The sequence below is a fragment of the Micromys minutus genome, assembly GCF_963924665.1.
Source record: "Micromys minutus genome assembly, chromosome: 1".
In the NCBI taxonomy this organism is placed as follows: domain Eukaryota; kingdom Metazoa; phylum Chordata; class Mammalia; order Rodentia; family Muridae; genus Micromys; species Micromys minutus.
Window position 1 is genome coordinate 117,151,139 of NC_137969.1, and position 26,076 is coordinate 117,177,214.

The window sequence follows — 26,076 nt, forward strand, 5'->3', positions numbered from 1 at the left end:
ATCTACCTTGCTGCTACCATTCCTACATTCCTTTGCTGATATTGGAACCAGCTTTTTTATGCTTCCCACATAGATGGAAGACCAACAGCTCCCCTACAATACCAAATCAGAATCACCAAGACACTCAGTCTGATGCACTGAGCAACTACATGTTGCTGGCCTCTCCAGTGTGAGGCAGCCATTGTCACAATATCCAGAATTTATCATTCAGTCAGAATTCCCGTAATCTAGTGAGCCAAACCACACAAGATGGGTCTGGCTTCCCAGAGGCTAGTGTGTGTGGACGGCATCAGTAGGTGCACTAAGGACAGAGGGAGAAAACATCACTGACCAGAATCGCTTTTCTGTTGTTATCATCAGGATGGAAGGCCAGATGGAAATAAAGCTGATTTGTAAAGAATACAATCACATGTCTTACATGAAAAGATATTGCATAACTAAATCAATAACTATTATATAATGTCCTCATGCCCACTATAAATGCTGCCTTATAAACCGGTAAGATTCATCAACACATGTCAAGTCCAAAGCAGGTCATTCAGCACATGTTTCAAGGCTTGGTTGCAGGTCTTTGTTTCTTCTTCTCCATAGAATCTGTTCCCTGTGACCAGGGAAAGGCCAGCATTGTGTCTGCAGCATCAGAGCTCAGAGTCACACACACGCACATGCATACATACACATACACACACACAGACACACACACACACACACACACACACACAGACACACACATACACACGAGAGAGAGAGAGAGAGAGAGACAGACAGAGAGAGAGAGAGAGAGAGAGAGAGAGAGAGAGAGAGAGAGAACTCGATGGGTTCTGGCTGGAGTGAAATTGTCGTGTTCACACACACATTCGTAACTAAAAGCAGGCATTACTCTTTCAGGGAGAGCAAGCATGAAACCAAAGTTAGTTTACTCAAGGGAACATCCTGCTTTGCTTCTCCAATAAAAAACATTTCATAAAGTTGAGGCCTAGTTAAAATAGTGGATCACTGTGATAGCTGCACCAGAATACAACTGAACTCAAGAGGAATAAAAGACCCAAAGCCCCCAAACAATACACCTACCATGGACATCAAGGTGAGCACTAATATTGAAAATTCATCCTTTTCAGTTTCTATTTGGTTTGTATTGTTAATTTTATCAAACTAACAGCTCTAATAATGCATTTAATTTTTTTCATTATAACAAAATGCACAGAATGAGGGCATTTACCATCTCAGCCACTTTTAAGTTCAGAGTTTAGCAGCTGAGAGACGACCATATCTCTGTACTCCCTAGGTTTTCATGCAGCAAAACTGAAATTAGCTGTTAGGATGCTGCACTTTTGTAAAAGAAACCTGAATATAAAATGCTTCGTTTCTTCAATTATTCATCAACAATGATTGTAATCTGCCCATTCTATACAGACTATACTTCCTGGAGCTGGGGAGAGACAGAGAAGAAATAACAACATTGTCCTCAGGAGACAGTAAGCTCTCTGAATCGGAAACAGGTGGTAGTTCATCTTGGTGCTATGCATAGTATCTGTCCCACAGCTAGCTCCTGAGGGAGCAGTAAAAACAGAATGGACATTTGTAGTAGGCGTGAAGGACAACGAGGGCTTTCTCCTAAAGGTATACCCTGGAGCTGAAGGCTTAAAGGCATCTGCGAGGCACTGTCCACTCCCTTTCTGAGACTGTGACTCTTCCCAGGCCCAGCTCCTGTCTCCGTTTTTGTTCCACCCGGTCTTTCCTTCAAGCACACACCCCAGTAATGCTTCCCCTTCCCAGCTGCCTTTCCCTGCTCAATGTGCAACAGCAGCATCCTTCCTCCATCTCTCCATCCTCTTCTGTAGCTCTTTAGTCATGTTTCTGGTCTCCTTTCCCACTGTAAAAATGATTATTTTCTCACTCTGACACATTCACACTCACTGGAAACCAAAACTCCACTCTATAGCTCAGCACCCCAGTCTGGGAAATGCCGAAGTCCCTTTAGGATCTGTGGAGAAAGCTTTGTCTTTCTCACCTCCTTTCATGTATTTTCCTCAGAGTCATTCAAGGGAAAAGTTTACAAAAAAATTGTGTTGGTCATAAAAAGAAAGTACCGAAGCATTCTATGTCATACTAATAAGCTTGAAGTCACGGTGGTGTGACAAAGTCACTCGAATCCTTGTGCTATGTGAGTTCTCTTCTGTGACAAGTCCAGAAAAGGCAAATCTTGAGCGGAGCTGAGTGGCTGGTCACTGCTGGGAAGTAGGTGGAGGATAGGTGTGGACCTCCATTGCAGTACCAAAAATGTCCTCAAGGTCAGGGCAGTGTGGGCTGCACGTTTATGACTATACTAAAAACCACTAACTTCACACTTCAGTGGAGGGAATGGGCTATACATCCCACCATCTTTAAAATTTAAAAAATATGAACCATGTTTAAAATAAAAAAAGATCTGTAAGAAATAGGAACCATTTCATACATACAGAATTTTGTGTATCTGAAATTTATATGATAGAAATAAATTGGTCAGCTGCTTAATGACTTCTACAATAACTTGACGCCTTCAGAAATGGTTCTTGCCAAATCTAGCCTTTTACCTCCTCACCCAAAAGAACAAAACACTCAAGGCTTTAAAAAAAATTGGGTTCTCCCTTGCTCTCTGCCGTCGTCCCTTCCCCCTTCTCTCCCCATTCCCTTTCCCCTGTCTCCATGTGCTCATGACCAGCCTCTACTTCTCCCCCCCCTCTTTCTTTCTGCCTTTTTTTTAAACTTTATTTTAAAAAACAAAGACAAATATACAAATTTCTAAGCATTTTTGCATAAAAGTATACAAATACATTTTTATAAGGTTGTAATTAAGTATTTGTGGGTACATACACACACACACACACACACACACACACACATATATATATATATATGTAACAATAACATAGGAAAAGAGGTTATTAATTTGAGGAGATAGGAGAGAAACTGGGAGGGGCTGTAGGAAGGAAAGGGGGATGTGATACAGTTCTATTTTAATTAAAATATATTCTTTTTTTTTCTTTTTTCTTGATCTTCACATAGTATGTGGGTTGTTTCTGGGGTGTTCAGAGCTTTCTGGGGTTAGTATCCCATTATCAGTGACTGCATATTATGTCTATTCTTTTGTGACTGGGTTATCTCACTCAGGATGATATTCTCTAGATGCATCCATTTTCTTGAGAATTTTGTTAGGCCATTGTTTCTGATAGTTGAGTAGTACTCCATTGTGTAAATGTACCACAATTTTTGTATCCATTCATCTACTGAAGGACATCTGGGTTCTTTCCAGCTTCTGGCTATTATAAATAGAGCTGCAATGAACATTGTGGTGCATGTATCTTTGTTGTATGTTGGAGCATCTCTGGGGTAAATGTCCAGAAGTGGAATAACTGGGTCTTCAGGTAGTACTATGACCATTTTTCTGAGGAACCACCAGACTGATTTCCAGAATGGTTGTATCAGTTTACAACCCACCAGCAGTGGAGAAGTGTTCCTCTTTCTCCACATCCTCGCCAGCTTCTATTGTCATCTGAGTTTTGGATCTTGGCCAATCTGACTGGTGTGAGGTGGGATCTCAGGGTTGTTTGATTTGCATTTCCCTGATGACTAGGGATGTCAAGTACTTCCTTAGATGTTTCTCGGCCATTCAATATTCCTTGATTGAAAAATTTTTGTTTAAGTCTGTACCCCATTTTTAATAAGGTTGTTTGATTCTCTGGTATATCACTTTTTAAGTTCTTTGTATACCTTGGATATTAGGCTTCTATCTGATGTGGGGTTGGTAAATATCTTTTCCCACTCTGTTGGCTGCCATTTTGTTTTCATGATAGTGTCTTTAGCCTTACAGAAACTTTGCAATCTCATTAAGTCCCATTTGTTAATCTTTCACCTTAGGGCTCTAGCTATAGGTGTTCTGTTTAGGAAATTTTCTCCTGTGCCTATGGGTCCTAAGGTTTTCCCTACTTTCTCATCTAATAGTTTCAGTGAACCTGGTTTAATGTGGAGATATTTGATCCACTTGTACTTGAGCTTTGTACAAGGAGATAAGAAAGGGTTTATTTTCATTCTTCTGCATGCTGAGTGCCAGTTGGACCAACACCATTTGTTGAAGAGGCTGTCCTTTTTCCATTGAATGTTTACAGCTCCTTTGTCAAAAATCAGGTGACCATATACGTGAAGGCTCATTTCTGGATCTTCTATTCTATTCCATTGATCCACGTGCCTATTTCTGTACCAGCACCATGCAGTTTTCAGCACAATTGCCTTGTAATATAGCTTGAGGTCAGGGGTAGTGATTCCCGCAGATGTTTTCTTGTTGTTGAGGATGGATTTTGCTATTCTAGGTCTTTTGTTATTCCAAATGAAATTGCACATTGCTCTTTCCAACTCAGTGAAGAACTAGGTTGGAATTTTGATGGGGATTACACTGAATCTGTAGATTGCTTTTGGTAAGATGGACATTTTTAAAATGTTGATCCTTCCAATCCATGAGCATGGGAGATCTTTCCATTTTCTGAGATCATCCTCAATTTCCTTCTTTAGAGGTTTGAAGTTCTTGTCATACAGGTCCTTCACTTGCTTAGAGTCACACCAAGGTATTTCATAGTTTTTGTGACTATTGTGAAGGGTATCTTTTCCCTAATTTCTTTCTCCACATGTTTGTCCTTTGAATATAGGAAGGCTACTGATTTGTTTGAGTTAATTTTATAACCAGCCACTTTGCTGAACTTGTTTATCAGCTGTAGAAGTTCTCTGGTGGAATTTGTGGGGTCGCTTAAGTACACTATCATGTCATCTGCAAATAGTGATGTTTTTACTTCTTCCTTTCCAATTTGTATCTCTTTGATTTTCTTTTGCTGTCTAATTGCTCCAGCCAGGACTTCCAGTACTATGTTGAATAGGTAGGGGGAGAGTGGGAAGCCTTGTCGAGTCCCTGATTTTAGTGGGATTGCTTCAAGTTTCCCACTGTTAAGTTTGATGTTGGGTGTTGGTTTTCTGTATATTGCTTTTATTGTGTTTAGGTATGGGCCTTGGATTCCTGTTCTTTCCAAGACTTTTAACATGAAGGGGTGTTGAATTTTGTCAAATGCTTTCTCAGCATTTTGTGAGATGACCATGTGGTTTTTTTCTTTGAGTTTGTTTATATGGTGGATTACATTGATGGATTTCCATATGTTAAACCATCCCTGCATCCCAGGGATGAAGCCTACTTGATCATGGTGAATGATCGTTTTGATGTGTTCTTGGATTCCGTTTGCAAAGATTTTGTTGAGTATTTTTGCATCAATGTTCATAAGTGAGATTGTTCTGAGGTCCTCTTTCCTTTTGGGTCTCTGTGTCGTTTAGAAATGAGGATTATTGTAGCCTCAAAAAATGAGTTAGGTAGTTTTCCATCTGATTCTATTTTGTGGAATAGTTTGGAGAGTATTGGTATTATGTCGTCAATAAATGTCTGATAAAATTCTGCACTAAACCCATCTGAACCTGGGCTTTTTTTGGTTGGGAGGCTTTTGATGACTGCCTCTATTTCTTTAGGTGTTATGGGATTATTTAGATGGTTTACCTGGTCCTGATTTAACTTTAGTACCTTCTATCTGTCCAGGAATTCATCCATTTCCTCCAGATTTTCCAGCTTTGTTTAGTATAGGCTTTTGTAGTATGATCTGATGATTTCTTGAATTTCCTCAGTTTCAGTTGTTATGTCTCCACTTTCCTTTCTGATTTTGTTAATTTGGATACTCTCTCTTTGCCCTCTAGTTAGTCTGGCTAAGGGTTTATCAATCTTGTTGATTTTCTCAAAGAACCAGCTCTTGGTTTTGTTGATTCTTTCAATGGTTCTTTTTGTTTCTATTTGGTCGATTTCTGCCCTAAGTTTATTTCTTGCCATCTACTCCTCTTTGCTGTATTTGCTTCCTTTTGTTCTAGGGCTTTTAGCTGTGCTGTCAGGTTGCTGATGTAAGCTCTCTCCAGTTTTTTTTTGGAAGCACTGAGGGCTATGAGTTTTCCTCTCAGTACTGCTTTCATTGCATCCCATAGGTTTGGGTATGTTGTGTTTTTATTTTCGTTGAATTCTAGAAAATCCTTGATTTTTTTTCTTTATTTCTTCTTTGACCCTGCTATTGTTTAACAGAGCATTGTTTAGTTTCCATGTGTATGTGGGCTTTTTGTTGTTTTTGTTGTTGTTAAAGACCAGCCTTAGACCATGGTGGTCTGAGAAAATGCATGGGAGTATTTCAATCTTCTTATATCTATTGAGGCTCGTTTTGTGACCAATTATGTGGTCAATTTTTGAGAAGGTGCCATGGGGTGCTGAGAAGAAGGTGTATTCTTTTTTTAGTAGGATGATATATTCTGTAGATATCTATTAATTCCAGTTGGTTTATAACCTCTGCTAGTTTTACAGTATCCTTGTTCAGTTTTTGTTTCCCTGATCTGTCCATTGGTGAGAGTGCGGTATTGAGGTCTCCCACTATTATTGTGTAGGGCGCAATATATTTTTTGAGCTTTAGTAGGGTTTCTTTTATAAATATCGGTGTTTTTGTATTTGGAGCATGTATGTTAAGGATTGAGAGTTCCTCCTAACAAATTTCCCCTGTAATGAGTAAAAAGTGTCCTTCCTTATCTTTTTTGATAACTTTTGGTTGAAAATCTACTTTATTTGATATTAGAATGGCCACTCCAGCTTGCTTCTTGGGGCCATTTGCTTGGAAGTTTTTTCTCACCCATTTACTCTGAGATAGTGTCTGTCTTTGTCTCTGATATGAGTTTCTTATATGCAACAAATTGCTGGGTTTTGTGTATCCAGTCTGATAGCCTATGTCTTTCTATTGGGGAATTGAATCCATTTATGTTAACAGATATCAAGAAATAGTGGTTGCTGTTTCCTGCTATTTTTGCTTTTGGAGATTGAATTGTGCCTGTATGTCTTTCTTCTTTTGGTTTTCTTGCTTAGGAGTTTTCTTGTTTTTATTAGGATGTAGTTCCCCTCATTGTAATCAGTTTTCCACCTATAATTCGTTGTAGTGTTGGGTTTGTTGTCAGATATTGTGTAAATTTAGTTTTGTCTTGGAATATCTTAGTCTCTCCATCTATGGTGATTGAGAGTTTTGCTGGGTATAGCAGCTTTGGCTGGCACCTGTGCTCTCTTAGGGTCTGCATAATGTCTGTCCAGGCTCTTCTAGCTTTAATAGTCTCTGTTGAGAAATCAGGTGTGATTCTGATTGATCTGCCATTATATGTTACATGACCTTTTTCCCTTACTGCTTTTAATATTTTTTCTTTACTTTGGGCACTTGGCGTTTTGACTATTATGTGTCGGGAGGAGTTTCTTTTCTGATCCAATCTATTTAGAGTTCGGTAGGCTTGTTTTATGCTCATGGTCATCTCATTCTTAAAGCTGGGGAAGTTTTCTTCTATGATTTTGTTGAAGATATTTACTGTGCTTCTTAGTTGATATTCTTCGCCCTCTTTTATTCCTATTATCCTTAGGTTTGGTCTTCTCATTGTGTCCTGGATCTTCTGGACATTTTGGGTTAGGAGCTTTTTGGTTTTTGCGTCTTCTCTGACTATTTTGTCTATGTTTTCAATGTTGTCTTCGGCCCCTGAGACTCTCTCTTCCATCTCTTGCAGTCTATTGGAAATGCTTGCATCTGTGACTCCTGATTTCTTTTTTAGGTGTTCCACCTCTAGGGTTATCTCTTTTAGTGTTTTCTTTATTGTGTCAATTTCTGTTTTAAATTCCTTCTTCCATTCCTTCATCTCTTTGGTTCTGTTTTCCTCTAGTTCTTTGAGTTCTTTGAGTGTTTTTCTTGTTTCCTCTTTAAAAGCTTCTAATTCTTTATGCTTTTCCTCCTGTTCTTGTTTAAGGATCTCTATCATCGTCTTGAGGTATGATTTTAGGTCTGCGTCTTCTTTTTCTGGTGTGTTTGCATTCTGCTGTTTCCTGTGATGGGAGAGCTGGGTACTGGTGTTGCCAGGTTGTCTTGGTTTCCCTGGGGTACCTTCTTTCCCTTTCCTCTTGCCATGTTGTTGTCAGTCTTGTGTCCCTGAATCACTGCTGGCTCACCGCTGGCTCACTGCTTGTTCACTGCTGTTCCAGACCTGTGTCCCTGGATCACCACTGGGTCACAGCTGTTCCTGGTGGCAGGTGGTCTGAGTGTGAGTTCCTCACACCGTGTTGTCCTGCTGGGAATAGCCTGATGCAGGGTTACTGCTTCCCTGGAGCAAGCTGGGGTGAGGAGGGAGAACCGGGGGACCGCACGCTGGCTTACCGCTGGCTCACTGCTGTTCCTCTCTCTTTCTGCCTTTACTATCCTCTTAACTACACACTCTAAATGAACTCTATTGTACAGTATAAAAATTTTTATTTGACTGGCATCATACTTTTATTAATTAATATTACTAACTAAAAGAGTTAATTATTTGTAATATATTGTTTATAAGTTTTGTTTTTCTTTTCTTTCAAATTTTATTTATTCTGTGTGTGTGTGTATGTGTGTGTATGTGTGTATGTGTGTGTGTGTGTACGGATGTGCACATGTCATAGAAGGAACATGAAAGTTAGAGTACAGCTTTTGAGAGTCCATTCTTTCCTCTGTAGGATCTAGAGATCAATTTCAAGTCACCAGGGTTCAGGCCAGCAAACCATCTCACTGGCCCGCCTTCATTTGAGCTGTAACAGAACCCTATAGACTGAGCACCTTGCAAACAGCAGACATTAATTTATGGTTCTGAAGTTGAAGGTGGACTGCCTCTTTCTTGTTCACGTTGCATTCTGTGTTCTCTCCTGGTAGAATAGTATGAAACATGCTTATCATTTCCCAAAGGCTCTCAGCTCAATACCAGCACACTGGAATGGCTTCTATCATGTGACCAGAGGAAAAGAAACATAAGACACTCACATCACAGCAGGGATTGGTTTCCACTGCAACTGTCAGGCTAGGGCCACTCTGAGGCATCTTGTCATCTGAAAGGTTATTTGCAGCAGGGCCTGGAGTCTGTTGCTGAAAAAAATGTGTGGTGTAAGGTTCAGGCTCAGCAGGAGGCAGCCTCTGATTTCACACTGGTGTCTGCAGTAATTACATTTTCCTGTTCTGTTGGGCCTTTTTGTAATAAGATGGTGTTAAATGACTCCTGGGCAATGCAGGGGTCTAATTAGCATAACCTGGTCACTTTAGGTGCTTTGAGACAGAAGCCTCTTACACAAACACCACACACCTGTGCATATATTTGCCAGTATGTGTATTCAAGCATTATGATTTTAACTTTGAACCAATATTCATTTAAAAGCATTTAGAACAATAGTTTTAATGCTTTCCAGGAGTTGACTAACTTTCAATTCTGTTTCAGTTGTTTGCAATGTTATTGCATCATGGCCCAGAAACATGGTGTGTAGATTGTTTAGTATTTTATATTTACTAGGAAACATTTGTAGTTTTCGAATATCATCTATTTCTCTACAAACCTCTTGGCTTGGGTTTATTCCATTTATTGCCGTATTCGTTTAGGGAATACAAATACAGAACAATTATAATTTCATATATCTGTGTGTTTTTAAATTTTTAGTTTATTTATATATTGTTTTCTTATTTATTTGGGGGTGGAGAAATTGAGACAGCATTTTATTCTGTAGCCATAGTTAGGCTAGAACTCCCTATGTAGCTGTGATGGTTTGCATATGCTCGTGGACTAAACCTCTAAAGCTGTAAGCCAGACCCAATTAAATGTTGTCATTTATAAGACTTGTCATGGTCATGGTGTTTGTTCACAGCAGTAATACCCTAAGACAGAAATCGGTACCAGGAGTGGGGTCTTAAAGCCCATGCCCACAGTGACACACTTCCTCCAACAAGGCCACACTTTCTAATAGTGACACTCCCTGGGATGAGCATATGCAAACCATCACAGTAGCCCAGGTTAGACTTGAATTCACAGTAATGCCCCTGCCTCAGCCTACCAAATGCTGGGATCATAGACATGAGTCATTATGCCTAATTATTGTAACATTTAATTTTAAAGTCAACATACAAAGTAATGAATTCCATTATGTCTTTTCTATAGTACTTGTCATTACATGCTGTTTGTATTCCTTCCCTGACTGCCCACCTCACTTCTCCTACCCTTCTTGTTGGTCCCCTCCTTTTGCTTTTATTTTTACTGTTTTTGTTATTACTGCAACACTCCCAACCTCACAGCCTCCTCCTTCTTTCACATACATTCCATTTCCTTTGATTCTCCCTCTCACCTTAAGTGTTTCTCTTTATCTCTTATGATCCGCTTCTTGGTTTCATGGCCTTTATACACATGTATTTAAATCCAGATTCCAGGAATGAGAGAACTCACATAGTTTTTCTAAGCCTGAGCTATTTCAATTAAAATAATGATCTCCAGTTTCATCCATTCTCCTGGAAATTCCATGGTTAAAAAAGTTGCATTGTGTACCCAAGCCCAGTTTTCTTTTGTTTTGTTTTTTGAGCCCGGGTCTCACTCCATAATCCAGGCAGGCAACTTCCTAGCTAAGCCAGGGTGGCCTCAAAGTCCCAGTAAACCTCCTGCCTTAGCCTCCCAAGTGGTACCATCCCCATAACATGTTTTTTATACATGTATGAAGATGGACATCTAAGTAAGTTCCATATCTTGGTTATTGTAAACTGAAGTGGAAGTCTGTGGTTGTGCTGTGTGATACAGATTCACATTGCATCTTACTGAGGTAGATTCATCTGGTTTTGCCAAGGCAAGACCCTGAAGCAGTAGGGACTAATTTGCTCTACTCCCTGGCAGCTAGCAAGGAAACTGAGCAAGTTTCTCGATGCCTACCCAAATGCTCTGGATTCTTGAATGAAAGACATTCACACACACACACACACACACACACACACACACACACACACACACACACACACACACACTTACATGGTTCTCTGTCTCCCGTAGCTTTCAAGCCTGCATCCTATTCCTTTCCTGGCATGGTGACTCTAAATCCTTCTTCTTCCTGTGGTTCCCATGCCAGGTAAATTAAAAGTCCTGCCTCTATCTCCCTGCCCAGCCATTGGCAACTTTACCAATTAGAACCAGCTGGGGGCAGGGACTCTTAAGAGTCTCATGTGCAGATGTGTGAATTCTCAGGTGTTTTTGGAACCAATTAGCATAATATAAGCAATAAACCAAATCCACAAGACTTCTGGGAGGACATGTGATGTTCGGAGTGAGTATAAATAGGGCTCAATGGGCAGTGACTTGGCATTACTTGGTCTAATATCTTTGCTGTTCTTCACTTTGTTAAGAGGCACAGCAGAGAACTTTCTCCTGGTATCCTGGCTGGTTCTGGTTGCTCTCACTGATTTGTGCCAATTTAGTGGAGGCCTGGTGGTTTCTGCTGGAAAACTGGTGGTTTCTGCCACTACTGCTGATTTGTGTTTGGTATCCTGACACTACTAAACTGGACTGCTGGTATCTTGACAGAGATTAGAATCAACCCAAGTGAACTACTTCAAACAGGTTCACATCCCCTTGTCCTCTTTATCACCTTTGCTCCCCTAGCTTTGGATGGTGGGCTAGAAGCAAGAGGGGGGAGTCAGAGCATTTGAGAACCCTTATGAAAGGTAGGTTTAAAAAATTCTAAGGCTACATTAAATAGTGCAGTGTTAAACATGGATGTGCAAGTGTAAGAGTCTGTGATTCACAAAGAATAATACCCTAGACTCTAACAGTATGCAACAGCAAAGAGCATTTATTCTGCTGACGAGCTGCATGAAGAGGTCCACCATACACTGGGATAGAAGACAGACTGTGGACTTTACAGGGTCACTTTAAAGCCTGTTAATGTAGGAGTGGATGACTTTTACCACTTTTTCCCTTAATTGGTTGGCTCAATCTCCAGGGTATGGGTATCTTTGTAATTGGTTAAGGCTCTGGGTATTTAGGGGACTTTAGCTGATTATACTTGGGTCAGGCTAGGTAGCGGGGCAGCTTCTACAGCTCCTGATTGGCTGCCTGTGAGGTTGGCTCAGGTTAGGCGGTGGGGCAGCTTCCTGGTGGGCTAATCACCTAACTGGTGATTTATCCTGGAATTGACTGTTTTGGACTTTTCCAGTTCTGGGAAACACAAACCTAGGTCTAGTCTCCCAAACTGCCAGTCTTCAACCTGACATGGAGTCAGCCTGGGTCTGGTTGACTCAGTCCTTGCACAAGTGTCTTTGGAATGTACGGAATTAGAATTCTTCAGGTACATGCAGGAGTGCCATAGCTGGTCCATAGAGTAGTACTATTTCTAGTTTTTGCTTGCTTTGTTGTTTTTGTTTTTCTTTGAGGAAACTCCGAACTGGTTTCCACAGTGGCTACACTAATTTACATCTCCAACAACAGTGTGGAAGGGCCTCTTTTCCCTAAATTACCATTTGTGGTTTTCTTGATGACAGTTGCTCTGACTGATGTGACCTAGAATCTCAATTTTTTAAAATTTGGGTTTCTCTAGTAGCGAAGGTTGTGGAATATTTTTCCATATACCTATTAGTAATTTGTATTTTCTTCTTTTGAGAACTGTCTGATTCATTTGCACAGTTATACAGTGGATTTTCTTATGTTTAATTTTTGCTGTTCTTTATAGGTTCTAGATTTTAAGCCCCTATCTGAAGTCTATTTGGCCAAGCTTTCCTCCCACTGTGTAAACAGTTCCTCACTGTGCTATTTCCTTTTCTGTGCAGAAGCTCTTAACTTTACATAGTCTTATCAATATTTGGGATCATTCCCCATGCTGTTGGAACCCTTTACAGATGTCCTAGGTTGCATCTACATCTTAAAGCATTTTCTGTAGCAGTTTCAGACGTCCAGGTTTTACATTCATGTCTGTATTAGTAACTTCTCTGTTGTTGTTATAAACAATTTCCAGCAAAGCTTCATCTCCTAAAGTTTCCACAACCTTCGTAATCAGTGCCACCAACTAGAAATCATGAGCCTATGGGGGCATTCTCTTTCAAACCACACATTCTGTTCCTGGTCCCATAGGTTCGTGGTATAAAATCCACCTCAAAAGTCCCCATAGTCTGTACCAATCTCAACTCTCTTCAAAAGCCCAAAGTCTCTCCTGAGACTCGAGTCAACATCTTAACTGTGACTCCCTGTAAAACAAAACAAAACAAAAAGCAAATTACATACTACCAGTATACAATAGCACAGAATAAACATCCCATAGGGCACAGTGAGAAAAGATCCAGCCAAACAAAGACTGACATCCAGCAAGGAAAATACCAAATCCTGTACCTGTTATCTGGAGCCAGTTTCAAAGGGTCTACACAGCTCTGTCCCTTCAGCTTTGCTGCCTGTAACATCCATGTCTGTCTTGAGCTGGCTCCACTCCCTGCACACAGCTCAGCTAACTCCTCTAGCTTTGGTGGTTGAGTTTTCTGGGTCACTGCTTGGGCTCTTCTCTCTTCCACATCAGCATGATGGGATTGCTGGCTTGCATGGCGAACTCCTTCCTACTTCTCCTTTACTCAGATATTCCTCATAGTTTATTCTTTCTGCATTCTCATGACTAAGACTGCCATTCTTCCCCGTGAGCAATATCCCTTTACGTGTCTTCTGTAAGTGCTGCCTTGGTGGTCATCAACTGCTATTGTTTTTACTTATCTTGAAATACCCTCATTTCATCAATGATTTTATTTTGTTTGTCTGGTTGGTTTTTCAAGACAGGATTTCTCTGCATAGAGAGTTCTCTGTCCTGGAACTGGATCTTTAGACCAGGCTCACCTCAGATTCAGAGATCCTCCTGCCTCTGTCTCCAGAGTGTGGGCTTTAAAGGTGTGACAATCACTACCTGGCTTTCATCAATGATTAAGTTAATTTGATGAAATTAATTTTTTAATATGGGGTCTTATGTAGCTTTTGCTGATTTCAAATTGCTACATACCAAGGATGATCTTGAACTCCTGATCCTCCTGCCCTCATCTTCCAGTTGCTAGTATTAGAGGCATTTGCCACCATGGCTTACATGTTTCTGGGGGAAGAACCCAGGCATCTATATATGCGAGACAAGAGGCTTATCAACTGAAGGACATCATTGGCTTCAGCACTGATTTCTTCATGCTGGGGCTTTCTGCTTTTTTGTTTGTTTGTTTTTAAGAATTATTTATTTATTATAGATAAGTACACTGCCATTGTCTTCAGACACACCAGAAGAGAGCATCAGATCTCATTACAGATGGTTGTGAGCCACCATGTGGTTGCTGGGATTTGGACTCAGGACCTCTGGAAGAACAGTCAGTGCTCTTAACCACGGAGCCATCTCTCCAGCCCTCAGCACTGATTTCAAAAGACATTTGTGCTGCATGCAGCAAGCTTGGCTGGCAGTTACTTACTTTCAGATATTATGTATTGTTCCATATCTTCCTAGCTTTTAGGGTTGAAACAGAAAGATATGATGTCATTCTTCTGTATTCACCTTTGTAGCTGAGTTAATGATTTTTCCTTACAGCTTTTAATATTATTTCTTTGCCTTACATTTTTTATGTCCTTGTCTTGTCATGGAAAACATCTGGTCATGTCTATTTGATGCTGTAAATGTCTCTTGTGTTTGGATGCCTATATCTTTCTCTGAATTTGGGTTGTTTTGTTTTCTGCTATAATTTCATCGAATAGATTTTCTGTGCCTTTAGTTTTGATCTCAGCTCCTTTCTGTCTCAGAGATTCTTAATGCTGGTCTCTTGATCCTAACCTAGAGTTCTTGAATAGTATTGTTCACTCTATTGATATTTGAATGTATGGTTTTCTCAACCTCATCATACCCTTTGTTCTATTGGTAACACTTTACACATTGATTCTTTACTCTTTTTTTTTTCTTATTTCCACAATTTCTATTTGTGTGCCTTTTTTTTTGTCAAAATGTCAGTGTCTTTGAATAATTATCCTTTAGCTATAGAGTCTAAGAACCCTGAAATCCAACAGACTACCTGATGTCCACAACCACATCTCTCCAGCAGGTGATCAATACTTAAGAGAGATCGAAAAGTCCAAGACAAGCTCTCTGCCCACACGCACAGTGCTCTGGTGTCTTTCCTTCTTCCCAAAGGATAAGGGAGACAGCCCTCAGCTAGAATGTTAGCACCATGGGAAATATGATCTGGGGAATCTCAGGAGAATGAGAGAGCTTGAAGCATAGACTGAAAAGCTAAGTGTGGTCAGCAGAAGTCCCTGATAAACAAGGTGAAGTTAATAAAGACAGCTCTGGAGGACACATAACACTTGGTCAATACAGGCTCAAGACCAGAGTCTGCAGATTCAATGCCACCCTCTCCTAGCCTATTCCAAGCACCCAAGAAGAGGCTGCTTCAACATCTCATGGCTTTCCTTTCTCACTTTCCTTTACCCCTTCTTTCCCTTCTCTTCCTAGCACACTCTGTTTGCCATTTTTTGCATTTCTTTAAAAAAACATGTTTATTCCCTGTCACACATTCTCATATATTTCACATCTCATATTTACATTCTCTATGATTCAGCATTTTCTTTTTCCTTTTTTACCTTTTACTTCTCTTATATTTATATAATTCATCACTCAAGATTTTTTTTATTGAGGTTTCCCTTCTTTTTGTTTTTATCCCCTAAACCCTTTCTCTTTTCACATCTCCATCCACAACACACTTTCCAATCCCTCCTTCTCTTTCATTTAGGCTTGCTTTCATTTTCTTGCTATTTTCACATTTACCTACATAATCGTTAATTTCCTAGTATGTTTTACACTAGTATTGTAAATTTCTGTTTCATGGTTATTATTAATATGTTGCTGAACTTCAGTAATTTTGGGTGTGTTTCTATATCTTCCCTTTTGTTTTCTCCCTTATGAATCATACTGAGGACTGAGTCTTGGAGGACGCTCAGTAAGAACAGCAAATAAGCCCACGGTTATCTCCAAATCAATCGGTGTCAAGACCACACACAGAAACAAAAGATGCATGAATGAAAAAACAGGACAGCGGTCCTCCAAATAAAATCAGTTTTCCGGGTGTGGTGATGCATGCCTTTAATCCACCACAACACGCAAGAGGCAGAGGCAGCTGGATCTCTTCAATGATGAGACCAGCCTGGTGCACCTATCGAGTCGCAGGCCAGCCAGAATATATAATGAGACCCTGTCTCCAAACAAAATAATTTAACAACTGGATTCAAAGATACTGAAGTAGGTAAAATATTGGGTGATTTGAGAAGTTTACTAGTAAAAATACTTTAAGACCTCAAAAAAGATTCAAAAAATATTAATTCAATCAAGGACCTGGAGAGGAAAGTCAGCTGTACACTCCTGCAAGTACACACACCAAACACACTCACACACACACACACACACACACACACACTCTCTCTCTCTCTCTCTGTCTCTCTCTCTCTGTCTCTCTCTCTCTCTCTCTCTCTCTCTCACACACACACACACACACACACACACACACACACACACACACACACAGTAAAATTGTTGAGAGCCTTTGGTGCCACTTCTAGGAATTGGGCATTTGTCACTTTGACAAGGAAGTATAAGAATATCAGAAGCAGTGACCATGGGGCTTTGTTTACTACTTTGCTGAATTATTGTCTTATGTGATCTTTTTGCTCACTACTTTATGTAATTACTATCTTGTGTGATCTCCTTGTTTATTACTCCACTCGATTACTTGTCTTTGATCTAAGACCTGACCATGTTTTCTGGATGTACCTAGAATGATATAAAAGCAGGTGGGAAAGAAATAAACCTGTTTGAGCCTCAGTATGGGCTGAAGCCATGTTATAATTTTGTCTAATTGCTTTTCTTCTTTTTCTATCTTCACTCCCTCCCCCAAGACCCTGTTGACTGACTGAGCTGGCTTGGTCATAAAATAGATAAGAAAAACAATATAGCTTTTAAAAATTAGCTATAGTGGCTGGAGAAATGGATCATTAGTTAAGAACACTGACTGGTCTTCCAGAGGTCCTGAGTTCAATTCCCAGAAACCACATGGTGGCTCACAACCATCTGTAATGAGATCTGATGCCCTCTTCTGGTGTATCTGAAGACAGCTACACTGTACTTGGAAATAAAGTTCAGCAAAGAAACTGAAATTTGGAGGAAAAAAAAATCACAAAATAGTAATGTTGGGAATGAAAAAAAAAAAAACCATCAAATAACCCCCCCCCCCAAAAAAAAGAAAGAAAAAAGAAAACACCTGTTGGAAATGAAAATGAAGAAAAGCCATAATATCTTCCTCCACAATTTCCTATACTTTTTGGGGAAGGCTCAGGGTAACTTAGGGGCCTGTGCGTGGGTGAGCATTAGGAACTAGACCGTGTGAGGCATCAGGAAGAGTGTGCCGCAAAGCAGATGCATTTTCTGACTGTACTAGGCCTTTCCTCTATCCTATCTTCCGCCTTGCATGTGCACTGTTCCTCCATGGAGAAACTCTGTGGGATGGAATGGAACTGCCAGGTTCTTGAGAACCTTCAGACTCAGTGTCCCCAGGAACTGACAGAAAGGGAAAGGGAGGGGGAAAGAAATGTTAGGGCGTGGTGGAGGGAGGGGCGTAGTCAGAAAGGAGCGAATGGTAGGGTGGGGGCGGGCCGGAGGGCGAGCCGGGAGGAGGCTCTCCTGGATTCTGGTTTAACATGGCCACGCTGCGCAGACTACAAGAGTCGCCTCGGCACTTACTGGTCTGTGAGAAATCCAACTTCGGACACGATAAGTCTCGCCATAAGCATCTCGTGGAGACGCACTATCATAATTACAGGGTGAGTCAAGTCCACCCGGCCCTTTTGGGCTGGAGAGGTTTAAGGTAGAACCACGCTGGGCATCACCCGGCCAGAACTCCTTGGCTTGCAAGGGTGGGCGGAGTTTGTCCGTCGGTATGCTGGGAACTATAGTCTCTTCAGTTTGCGATTTCCTTTCTTGGCGTTATGTAGGACTACAATTCCCAGCATGCGCCAGACACGGGGCGGTTCTCGGTCCTATGAGGAACAGCGGAGTTTTGTGAATTTGGTTGGGTTCGGCGGGATTCAGGATTTAGACTCTGGGTAACTTGGTGCGTCGGGCAGGCAGGAGGAGTTAGGAATGCAGTCTGAACAGCACGTAGCCGGCTTGCGCTCTAAGTTTGGGCAGTTCTCTGTGAATCAGCTTGTGGCTCTTTCCAAAGCATCACGGGGTTTGACAACAGAGGAACTCAAAAATACACTTACCTTAAGATGATAAGTGCTTAAGCGTTTTACACCTTAAATGTCGGCCTGACAGGTTTCTCTGATAGATTAGCTGGCGTCCTTGTCCCTCAGGAACAGGTTTAGCTTGTTGTTGGAGCTTGCCAGACGGACTTTAGATGTGCACTTGAGGATGATTTGAAATCCGCGCGAATTTTACATCTCTGGTTGAAAATTATTCCTGTGGGTCAGAGCTCTATCGCTTGTCTCCTCTGGTCTGACCTACGTTTGTCTAGGAAATGGAAACTTTCAGGAGCACTTCTGCTTCAAAGTAGCTTCTTATATCCCTAAATCCCTTATGTTCCCAGGAGCAGTTCCTTTGATTTCATGATTCCAGAGTAAGCAAACAAGGCATGTTGAATTATACTCTATTTCCTTGAATATAAAGTGTGAAGGACTCAACATAAATTGCTCATATGCAAAAGATGAGATTCAAATAAGACTTCCATTACATTACTTCTGCTTAGTCTCTTGCCTCGCATTGAAATGCAGAAATGAAAAACTTGAGTAGTCAAATATGTTTGCCTGAGGTTAATAGATTAAACGAATTGTTGTCTATCAGGTTGATGGTGAGGCATACCTTTAAACCCAAGCAGAGATGAGTGAATCTCTGTTTTCGAGACAAACCTGATAAACAGAGTTCCAGGACAGCCAGGGCTACTTGGAGAAACCCTGTCTTCGAGGAGCTGTGTCTGTGTGTGTGTGTGTGTGTGTGTGTGTGTGTGTGTGTGTGTGTGTGTGTGTGTGTGTTAGGGTTTTACTGCTGTGAACAGACACCAAGGCAATTTTTTTTTTTTTTTTTTTTTTTTTTTTTTTTTTTTAGTATAGAATAGAGTTTATTTAGGGCATGGAGAAGGAGTTGAGAGAGCAGAGACAAAGAAAATCAGAGAGACAGACAGACAGACAGACAGACAGAGAGGGGAGAGGAGTAGAGGAATGGGGAGAGAAGGGCCTGAGAGGGAAGAGAGTAAGAGGGTAAGCGAACAAGGGACAACATTTAATTGGGGCAGGCTTACAGGTTCAGTGATTCGGTCCATTATCATCAAGGTGGGGGCATGACAGCATCCAGGCAGGCGTGGTGCAGGAGATGGAGCTGAAAAGTTCTACATCTTCATCTGAAGGCCACTAGAAGGCTGGCTTCCAGGGAGCTAGGATGAGGGTCTCAAAGCCCACGTCCACAGTGACACACTTTCTCTAACAAAGCCACACCTACTCCAGCAAGGCCATACATCCTAATAGTGCCACGCCCTGGATCAAGTTTATCCGAGTCATCATATTGCCCATGTTTATATGTTCCAGTAAAACCTGTGAAGGAATAATGAGCAATTTTGACATTTCTAAAAACATGCTGTTACTCTTCCTAAATATAACTTCGCTTGTACTTCAACTCTCTAATAGGTCTCGTTTCTTATTCCTGAGTGCGGGCTGCTGTCAAAAGAACTCAAAGGCCTGGTCACGAATATTGGACCCTATTACTCTGTGAAGAGCTTACTGCTTCATGAATTAATTACACATGAATTCATCAACACCTTTGTCAAGAGAGGTGAGCAAAAGCATTTATTGTCTCACATGAACAAGACAAGATGAAGAGCTATTGGAAGACCTCAGCAAAATATTGGGGTTTTCATTTGTTTTTCAAAGGACCCATGGAGGATAGATTGTGACACCAACCGCTGGGTCACTTTTCATCTGTCTGTTTTTCTCTCCTTTCCTGTGTCCGTTATGTGATAACTCAATATCTTACCACATTCAATTAGTCCTTGCAATAACGCAGTGAAGTAGGTTGAATTCCTACAGGTGGCGATTAAGTAGCTCTTGAATATTAACTTGCTTAAACAGTTTCTGATTATTAACTTAGAACTTTACATCAAAGTTTGCCCTCTTGCCTCTTTGCGATGCACCTTTCTGCTGGAATCCCCAAGATTATAGGTTCTATTTGGAGCCCATTCTCAACCTGTTAATAGTAAACATTCACAAAAAGACCATGCGTATGGCGTGTATATGTTCAACTTATCTCTAGGGTGTATTGGGTTTATTGAATGAGTTAGAACTGTGCCAGATACTGACTGTTACCTACCTGGAAGATTTGTAGTCATGTGAAAATGACTCATAAACAAATGTGCTTCTTTAATTACTTAATTTTCTTGACTTTTTTCTTACAGGTTCATTCTCTGCGTTAACGTACAATACAAGTATTGATGAGGATAATACTGTTGCTCTTCTACCAAATGGTGACAACATGATTTTTTTTTCTTCTTTCTTCAATTAGAAAAAGAAATAGAACTGCTTTAAAAACCAAATTAAGGAGGGTAGAGAGATGGTTCAGCAGTTAGGAGCACTGGCTGCTCTTCCAGAGGAATAGTGTTCAGTTCCACTTGGTGGCTTACAACTATCTGTAACTCCAGTTCCAGTAAGCCCAGTACCCTGTTTTATCCTCCACAGGTACTGGGCACAGCACTGAGCACAAACATGGTGCACGGACATAACATGAGGACAAAACACCCATATACATAAAAATAATAAAATAATAATTTTTTTAAAGTCAAGTCATATATCTTTAAACAGTAAAATGAAGCCCCTGACTTTCTTCTTAGATGGAGTGGTTTGATGTTTATTCTTCAAGAATTTATAAGCATACATTTTTTTTTTTTTTTTTTTGAGGCAAGGTATCTCTATATAACATTGGCTGTCCTAGACTCACTCTTTAGAACAGGCTGGCCTTAACCTAATTCTGCCTCATGAGTGTTGGGATTAAAGGCCTGTGTCACCAACACCAGCAAGCATAAAACACTGGTTATCTGACATTGTTTCTCAGTAGTTTTATTTTCCAAAGTGTATGACATAGACGTGTACCTGCTTCAGTGCATATAGTTGTGACTTAAAACGTTTTGTTTTGTTTTGAGATAGGATCTTGCCACTTAGACCAGGGTGGCCTCAGGTTTTTTATTCCTCCTGCCTCAGCTGTCCATGTGCTGGGATTACACACGCGAACCAGCACCTCTCTACCTGACTTTAACATACAGCTTTTAAATGTTTTGAAAATATTTGAAGTGGGGGCTAGAAAGATGTCTTAGTGGCTAAGAGTGATTCTTGTCATTGCAGAGGACCCAGACTCAGTCCCCAGCACCCACACGGCAGCTCACAACTCAAGTTCTAGGAGATCTGACATCTTCAGATGTCACAGGCTCCTTGGTGTACTTACAAGTAGGCATACAAATACATAGTAAATTAAACTAGGCTAAAATTTAAAGAAGATATTTGAAGTAATAGATGGACCATAGTTTATTTCTTTTTTTATACAAATTTGTTTCTAGCTTTGCTATTGTAATATGTACATATGTGTATGTGATAGATAATACCACCAAGTAGTGGCTCACACCTGCAATCCCAGTATTTGGAAGACTGAAGAGGAAGATTGCCACCAGTTTGAGCCCAACCTCAGTTATACAGCATAGTTCCAGACCAGTTGGATGCACTGCTAGATGGCATCAATGTGCTGTAGATAATTTCTTCATGTGTACTTACACTGACATTCACTGCTCTGTTGTCTAGCTTTCTTAGAGAATATCAGCCATATTTTAACATCTCCATTATAGGAGCTATTGTTTGATTTGTAGGAAAATTAATCTTATCACTGGATAAAGATACTTATGAAGAAACTGGACTTCAAGGCCATCCATCTCGGTATTCTGGCAGAAAACATAAGAAGTTTAGTAAGTATTACATGTGCTCTATAACTGTCTAGCAGGTCGGTTTTCTTAAAATAAAATGTGAATGCTTGCCTTACCTCTGGTCTCCATTCAGAAAAATATTGTTTTTGCCTTTGAAATCCTGACTTAAGGAGCTGGAGGCTTATTTGATGCTGTTAAATTGTTCCTCTTGGGCTGTCCACCGCATTTAATAATGGTTGCAGAACCAAACTACCCCTTGTGTGCAGGGGAGAGCAACAGCATAATGTGCTTCGTACACGGATTCCTTATGATGACTGGTGGAGATTGACAACTGAAGAGGGGGTTCTGAGGAACCTGTGGTAAGGCTGTGTCTACCACAGACACAGGTTGATTGAAATTGAAGACCTCCTGAAAACCTCTGCCCTTAATCTTTGATCTAGGAAGGATTTAAAGTATTTAAACCAACTCTAGTTAGCATCTCTCAACACTAGAAATAGCCCACCTAGGGATATGTTTTTGATGAAATCAAAAGGTGAAGAATAAAAATAATCTGCACTACTTACAATCTTGCCAAAACTTTAGCTGTTTCTCCATAGTGTAAGCTCTGTATAGTTTGAATGAAACAAGTATTCTTCTTTCTACTTTAAGTCGTTTCCATTGATCTAATGGATTTATCCCTTAACCTGGATTCTAAGAAGTATCGAAGAATATCTTGGTCCTTCAAAGAAAAGAAGCCTTTGAAGTTTGATTTTCTTTTGGCTTGGCATCATACAGGTATAAAGTGTAAATTATATCGTGATACAGTGATTTCAAGATCTCTTGGGTGTAATGGAGGGTGGCTTGTGATCACTGCTGTGGTCAGGGATCTTGTTTACATAGGTGTGTGGATAACTGAGATGCAGCTGCTCCGGCTTCCCAGGACTCAGCACCTCAGTTTTGAAGCAATCTGCCCCAATTTTCTTAGGCTTTCTGCAGACCTAGAAAGCTTCACAGTGGCTTCTGAATAGCTAGCTTCTAATCTATGTCTGCTTTCCCGTGCTTACATTAAAAAGCCGTAGCTAGAATATTTTAAATCAGCATCAACTATAATTATATGTGTGTGATCTGTTCATGATTATTACAGGATAGTAACCCAAGCAGACTATTAAATGTCAGATAGCATTTGTAATGACTTTTAATTGATTAGAATACTAAATTTAGTGCCAGTTTTAATGCCCATCAAGTATATTAATTTACTTACAGCTTCGACACGTATTGCTTCTTTTAGAAGTATATCTTTGGCCTGTTACAAGATTGTAATGAATTTATTGGGAATAATGGTGCTGTAGTATATCCTTTAGACAGGCAAACAAAGTACATTTTGGAACTCTATATCTGTCTGCTCTTCATGGGAAGTTCCTTAACACTCTCAGCCCAAGATGGCTTCTCTCTGTCCAAATGTTATAATGCACAGCACCTCTCCTCCTTCTACATACAGCAGATATACAAGAGGAGAAGATGTTTTACTCATGTTTCTGTCAGTTGGCAGCAGTCTTCAGGGACTGTCCGTGTAGTGAGGTTTTGTGTAGCTTCTTTAAAAAAAAAAAAAGATTTATTTATATGAGTTCACTGTAGCTGTCTTCAGACACACCTGTAGAGGGCACCAGATCCATTAGAGATGGTTGTGAGCCACCATGTGGTTGCTGGGAATTGAACTCAGGACCTCTGAAAGAGCAGTCAGTGCTCTTAACCACTTAGCCATCTCTCCAGCCCTTTTCTAGCTTCTTATTCCTAGACTACTAATTACTAGCAGAGAAGCTAAGGATGTCCCTGAGATTTTACTCTATACCAGCCAGCAGAGTCAGCCACAGGTGTCATGGGTCCAAGTCCTGGGTCAAAAGATGAAGGATCTCATTTCTCACAGTAGTAGCTGTTGACAAGTCCCCTGCTGGCAAGCTGATATTGTCACTCTCAGGACAAGACCAAGGGCCTAAGAATCTTGTATCCAGGAGCAGAAGCCGGGCGGCTCAGCTCCAGAGGACAAGAATGAATTTACCTTACTTTTAACCTTTTATCTTTAATCTTACCCGTTCATCAGAACTCAAATGGGAGCAGGAAAGGTGTTGGGCACAATGATTCATGCCTATAAGGGGAAGAAAGGGAGGTAAGTAGGAGGATCTTACTTTTGAGGCCAGGTATAGACTAAGAGTCTGTGTCAAAAACACCCAAAAAAGAAAGGGGAACAGAGTTGGATCAAGACAAGTTGTAACAATGTTGACTTGGTCTTGTTTGGTATGTTTTAAGGTACAGAAGAATCAACGATGATGTCATACTTCTCCAAATACCAAATTCAGGAGCATCAGCCAAAAGTGGCATTGAGCACAGTAAGAGAGCTGCATTGCCCAGTGCTTCAAAGCAGCAGGCTTGCAGGAGAGCCAGAGGAGGCCTGTAGCACCCTGGAGTTCTTTGACTGGCTTGGTGCTGTCTTCTGCAATGCAGACCTGTGGGTATATGAACTCTGGAATTCATTGCTTGTGTTCAGTCTGAGTTTGATACTCTGGATGTGGCTATGCAGTAGTTTATAAATACTTTTTTTCCTTTTTATGGCAGAAATAACGAGCCTTATAATTTCATATCAACCTACTGCTGTCCCCAGCCAAGCACGGTGGTAGCCCAAGCTTGCCTGTGTACAATCACAGGTTTCATATTGCCAGAGAAGATACTTGTCCTTCTGGAACAGCTGTGGTGAGAACTCTTCTGGGCTGTGTCTCTCACTTGTTGGTGCTACACAGGGGCATTAGAGACTTCAGTTAGTGTGGTCGGTACAAGGCAGGGCTCCTCGAATTCCTTCCTGTTTTTGTTGTTTAGTTCAAAGTATATAGTAACAGCAAAACAACAACAACAGTAAAATCTTCTATTTCTTAAGATTTGTTTTATCTATGTCCGTGTGTAGTGAGTGCCACTGGAGGCCCCAAGAGGGATTCTGACTCCCTGGGGCTTGAGTTAATCATGGGGGATGGGGGGACCTGTGAGACTACCCATGTGGGTGCTGGGTCCTCCGGAACTGCTTTTAACGACTGGGCCATCTCTTAGGGCCACATAATTTTTCTTGCTGATAGAGAAGATATGATTTGAAAGTACTTAACCCTGTGGAAAGAGAAGGCAGAGCCTCAGTAGGCTTCTTGAACCAAGCTGCTCATATTTTTGGTTGTGTTATGAGACATTTTTATACAAAAGTATAACACTACTTGAAAACACTTCAGTATTCTGTGGGACAAATTATAATCTACATAAAGTTTAAGACTTCTACAAAATCTTTCATTCAGAATTAGGTAGGAGTCTAGCATGGTAGTACACGCCTTTAATCCTAACACTTGGGAGGCAGAGGTGGGTGGATGAGTTCAAGGCCAGCCTGGGCTACATCGTGAGTTCTAAGACAGCTAGACTCAATAGAGAGACCCTAGATTTCTTTCTTTCTTTCTTTCTTTTTGTTTTTTTTTTCCCCATGCTTGGAATCAAGCTCAAGGCCTTGAGCATGGTAGGTAAGTGTTGAACATTAAGTCTTTACCCACCAAGAATATTATTCTTCATGGGAGAGAGCCCAGCAAGAAAGCTTAGTGGGTAGTAAAGACACTTGTAACCAAAACTGACAACCTAACTTTGAGTCCCAAGATCCACAGAGGACCTGTAAGTTTTCTTCTGACTCCAACACAGGCACACATATTTAAAAACAAACAGAGACAGCCACATTAGTAAAAGAGAAACTGTTATGTTGTTTGGGCAGGGAGGAGGTTGTTCCCTTGGTCTTAAGTGACTTTCCGGCAGTGAGTAAGAGCTAGTGCAGTTGTCCTGAGTGATCGGTTAGTTAATCTTTGTGAAACTCATAATGTAGCACCAAGTATTTAATTCACATAGCCTAGTTTTTATAAATCAAAATAGAGTCTCATCATAATTAGAACATTAGATAATTTCCTTTATGTGAATGTTCTTGACTTCTTACTTACAAGGTTTTTTTTTTTTTAGTCACTACTTTGATGAACCAAAGCTGGCTCCGTGGGTCACCTTGACAGTTCAAGGCTTTGCAGACAGCCCTGTTGCATGGAGAGAAAAGGAACATGGCTTCCACAAAGGAGGAGAACACCTGTACAATTTTGTGGTTTTCAGTAATCAGGACTATTGGCTTCAGATGGCTGTTGGGGCAAATGATGACTGCCCACCATAA

General features: G+C 40.7%; 1 protein-coding gene across 2 annotated transcripts; it reads left to right on the forward strand.

The window, feature by feature from the left end:
• Nucleotides 1–946: 946 nt before the first annotated feature.
• Nucleotides 947–26,076, forward strand: RPP40 (ribonuclease P/MRP subunit p40; the record flags this gene model as incomplete). 2 transcript variants are annotated; one of them, XM_080910079.1, is made up of 8 exons in its annotated part: nucleotides 947–1,084; nucleotides 19,603–19,747; nucleotides 20,367–20,435; nucleotides 21,822–21,917; nucleotides 22,524–22,649; nucleotides 24,159–24,357; nucleotides 24,465–24,599; nucleotides 25,878–26,076. In XM_080910079.1, the coding sequence occupies exons 1-8, from the start codon at nucleotides 1,073–1,075 to the stop codon at nucleotides 26,074–26,076; spliced, it is 981 nt and encodes a 326-aa protein (XP_080766205.1). In that variant the 5' UTR covers nucleotides 947–1,072. The 2 variants fall into 2 exon arrangements, with proteins under 2 accessions (XP_080766205.1, XP_080766204.1); XM_080910078.1 differs by lacking the exon at nucleotides 947–1,084 and adding an exon at nucleotides 17,612–17,745.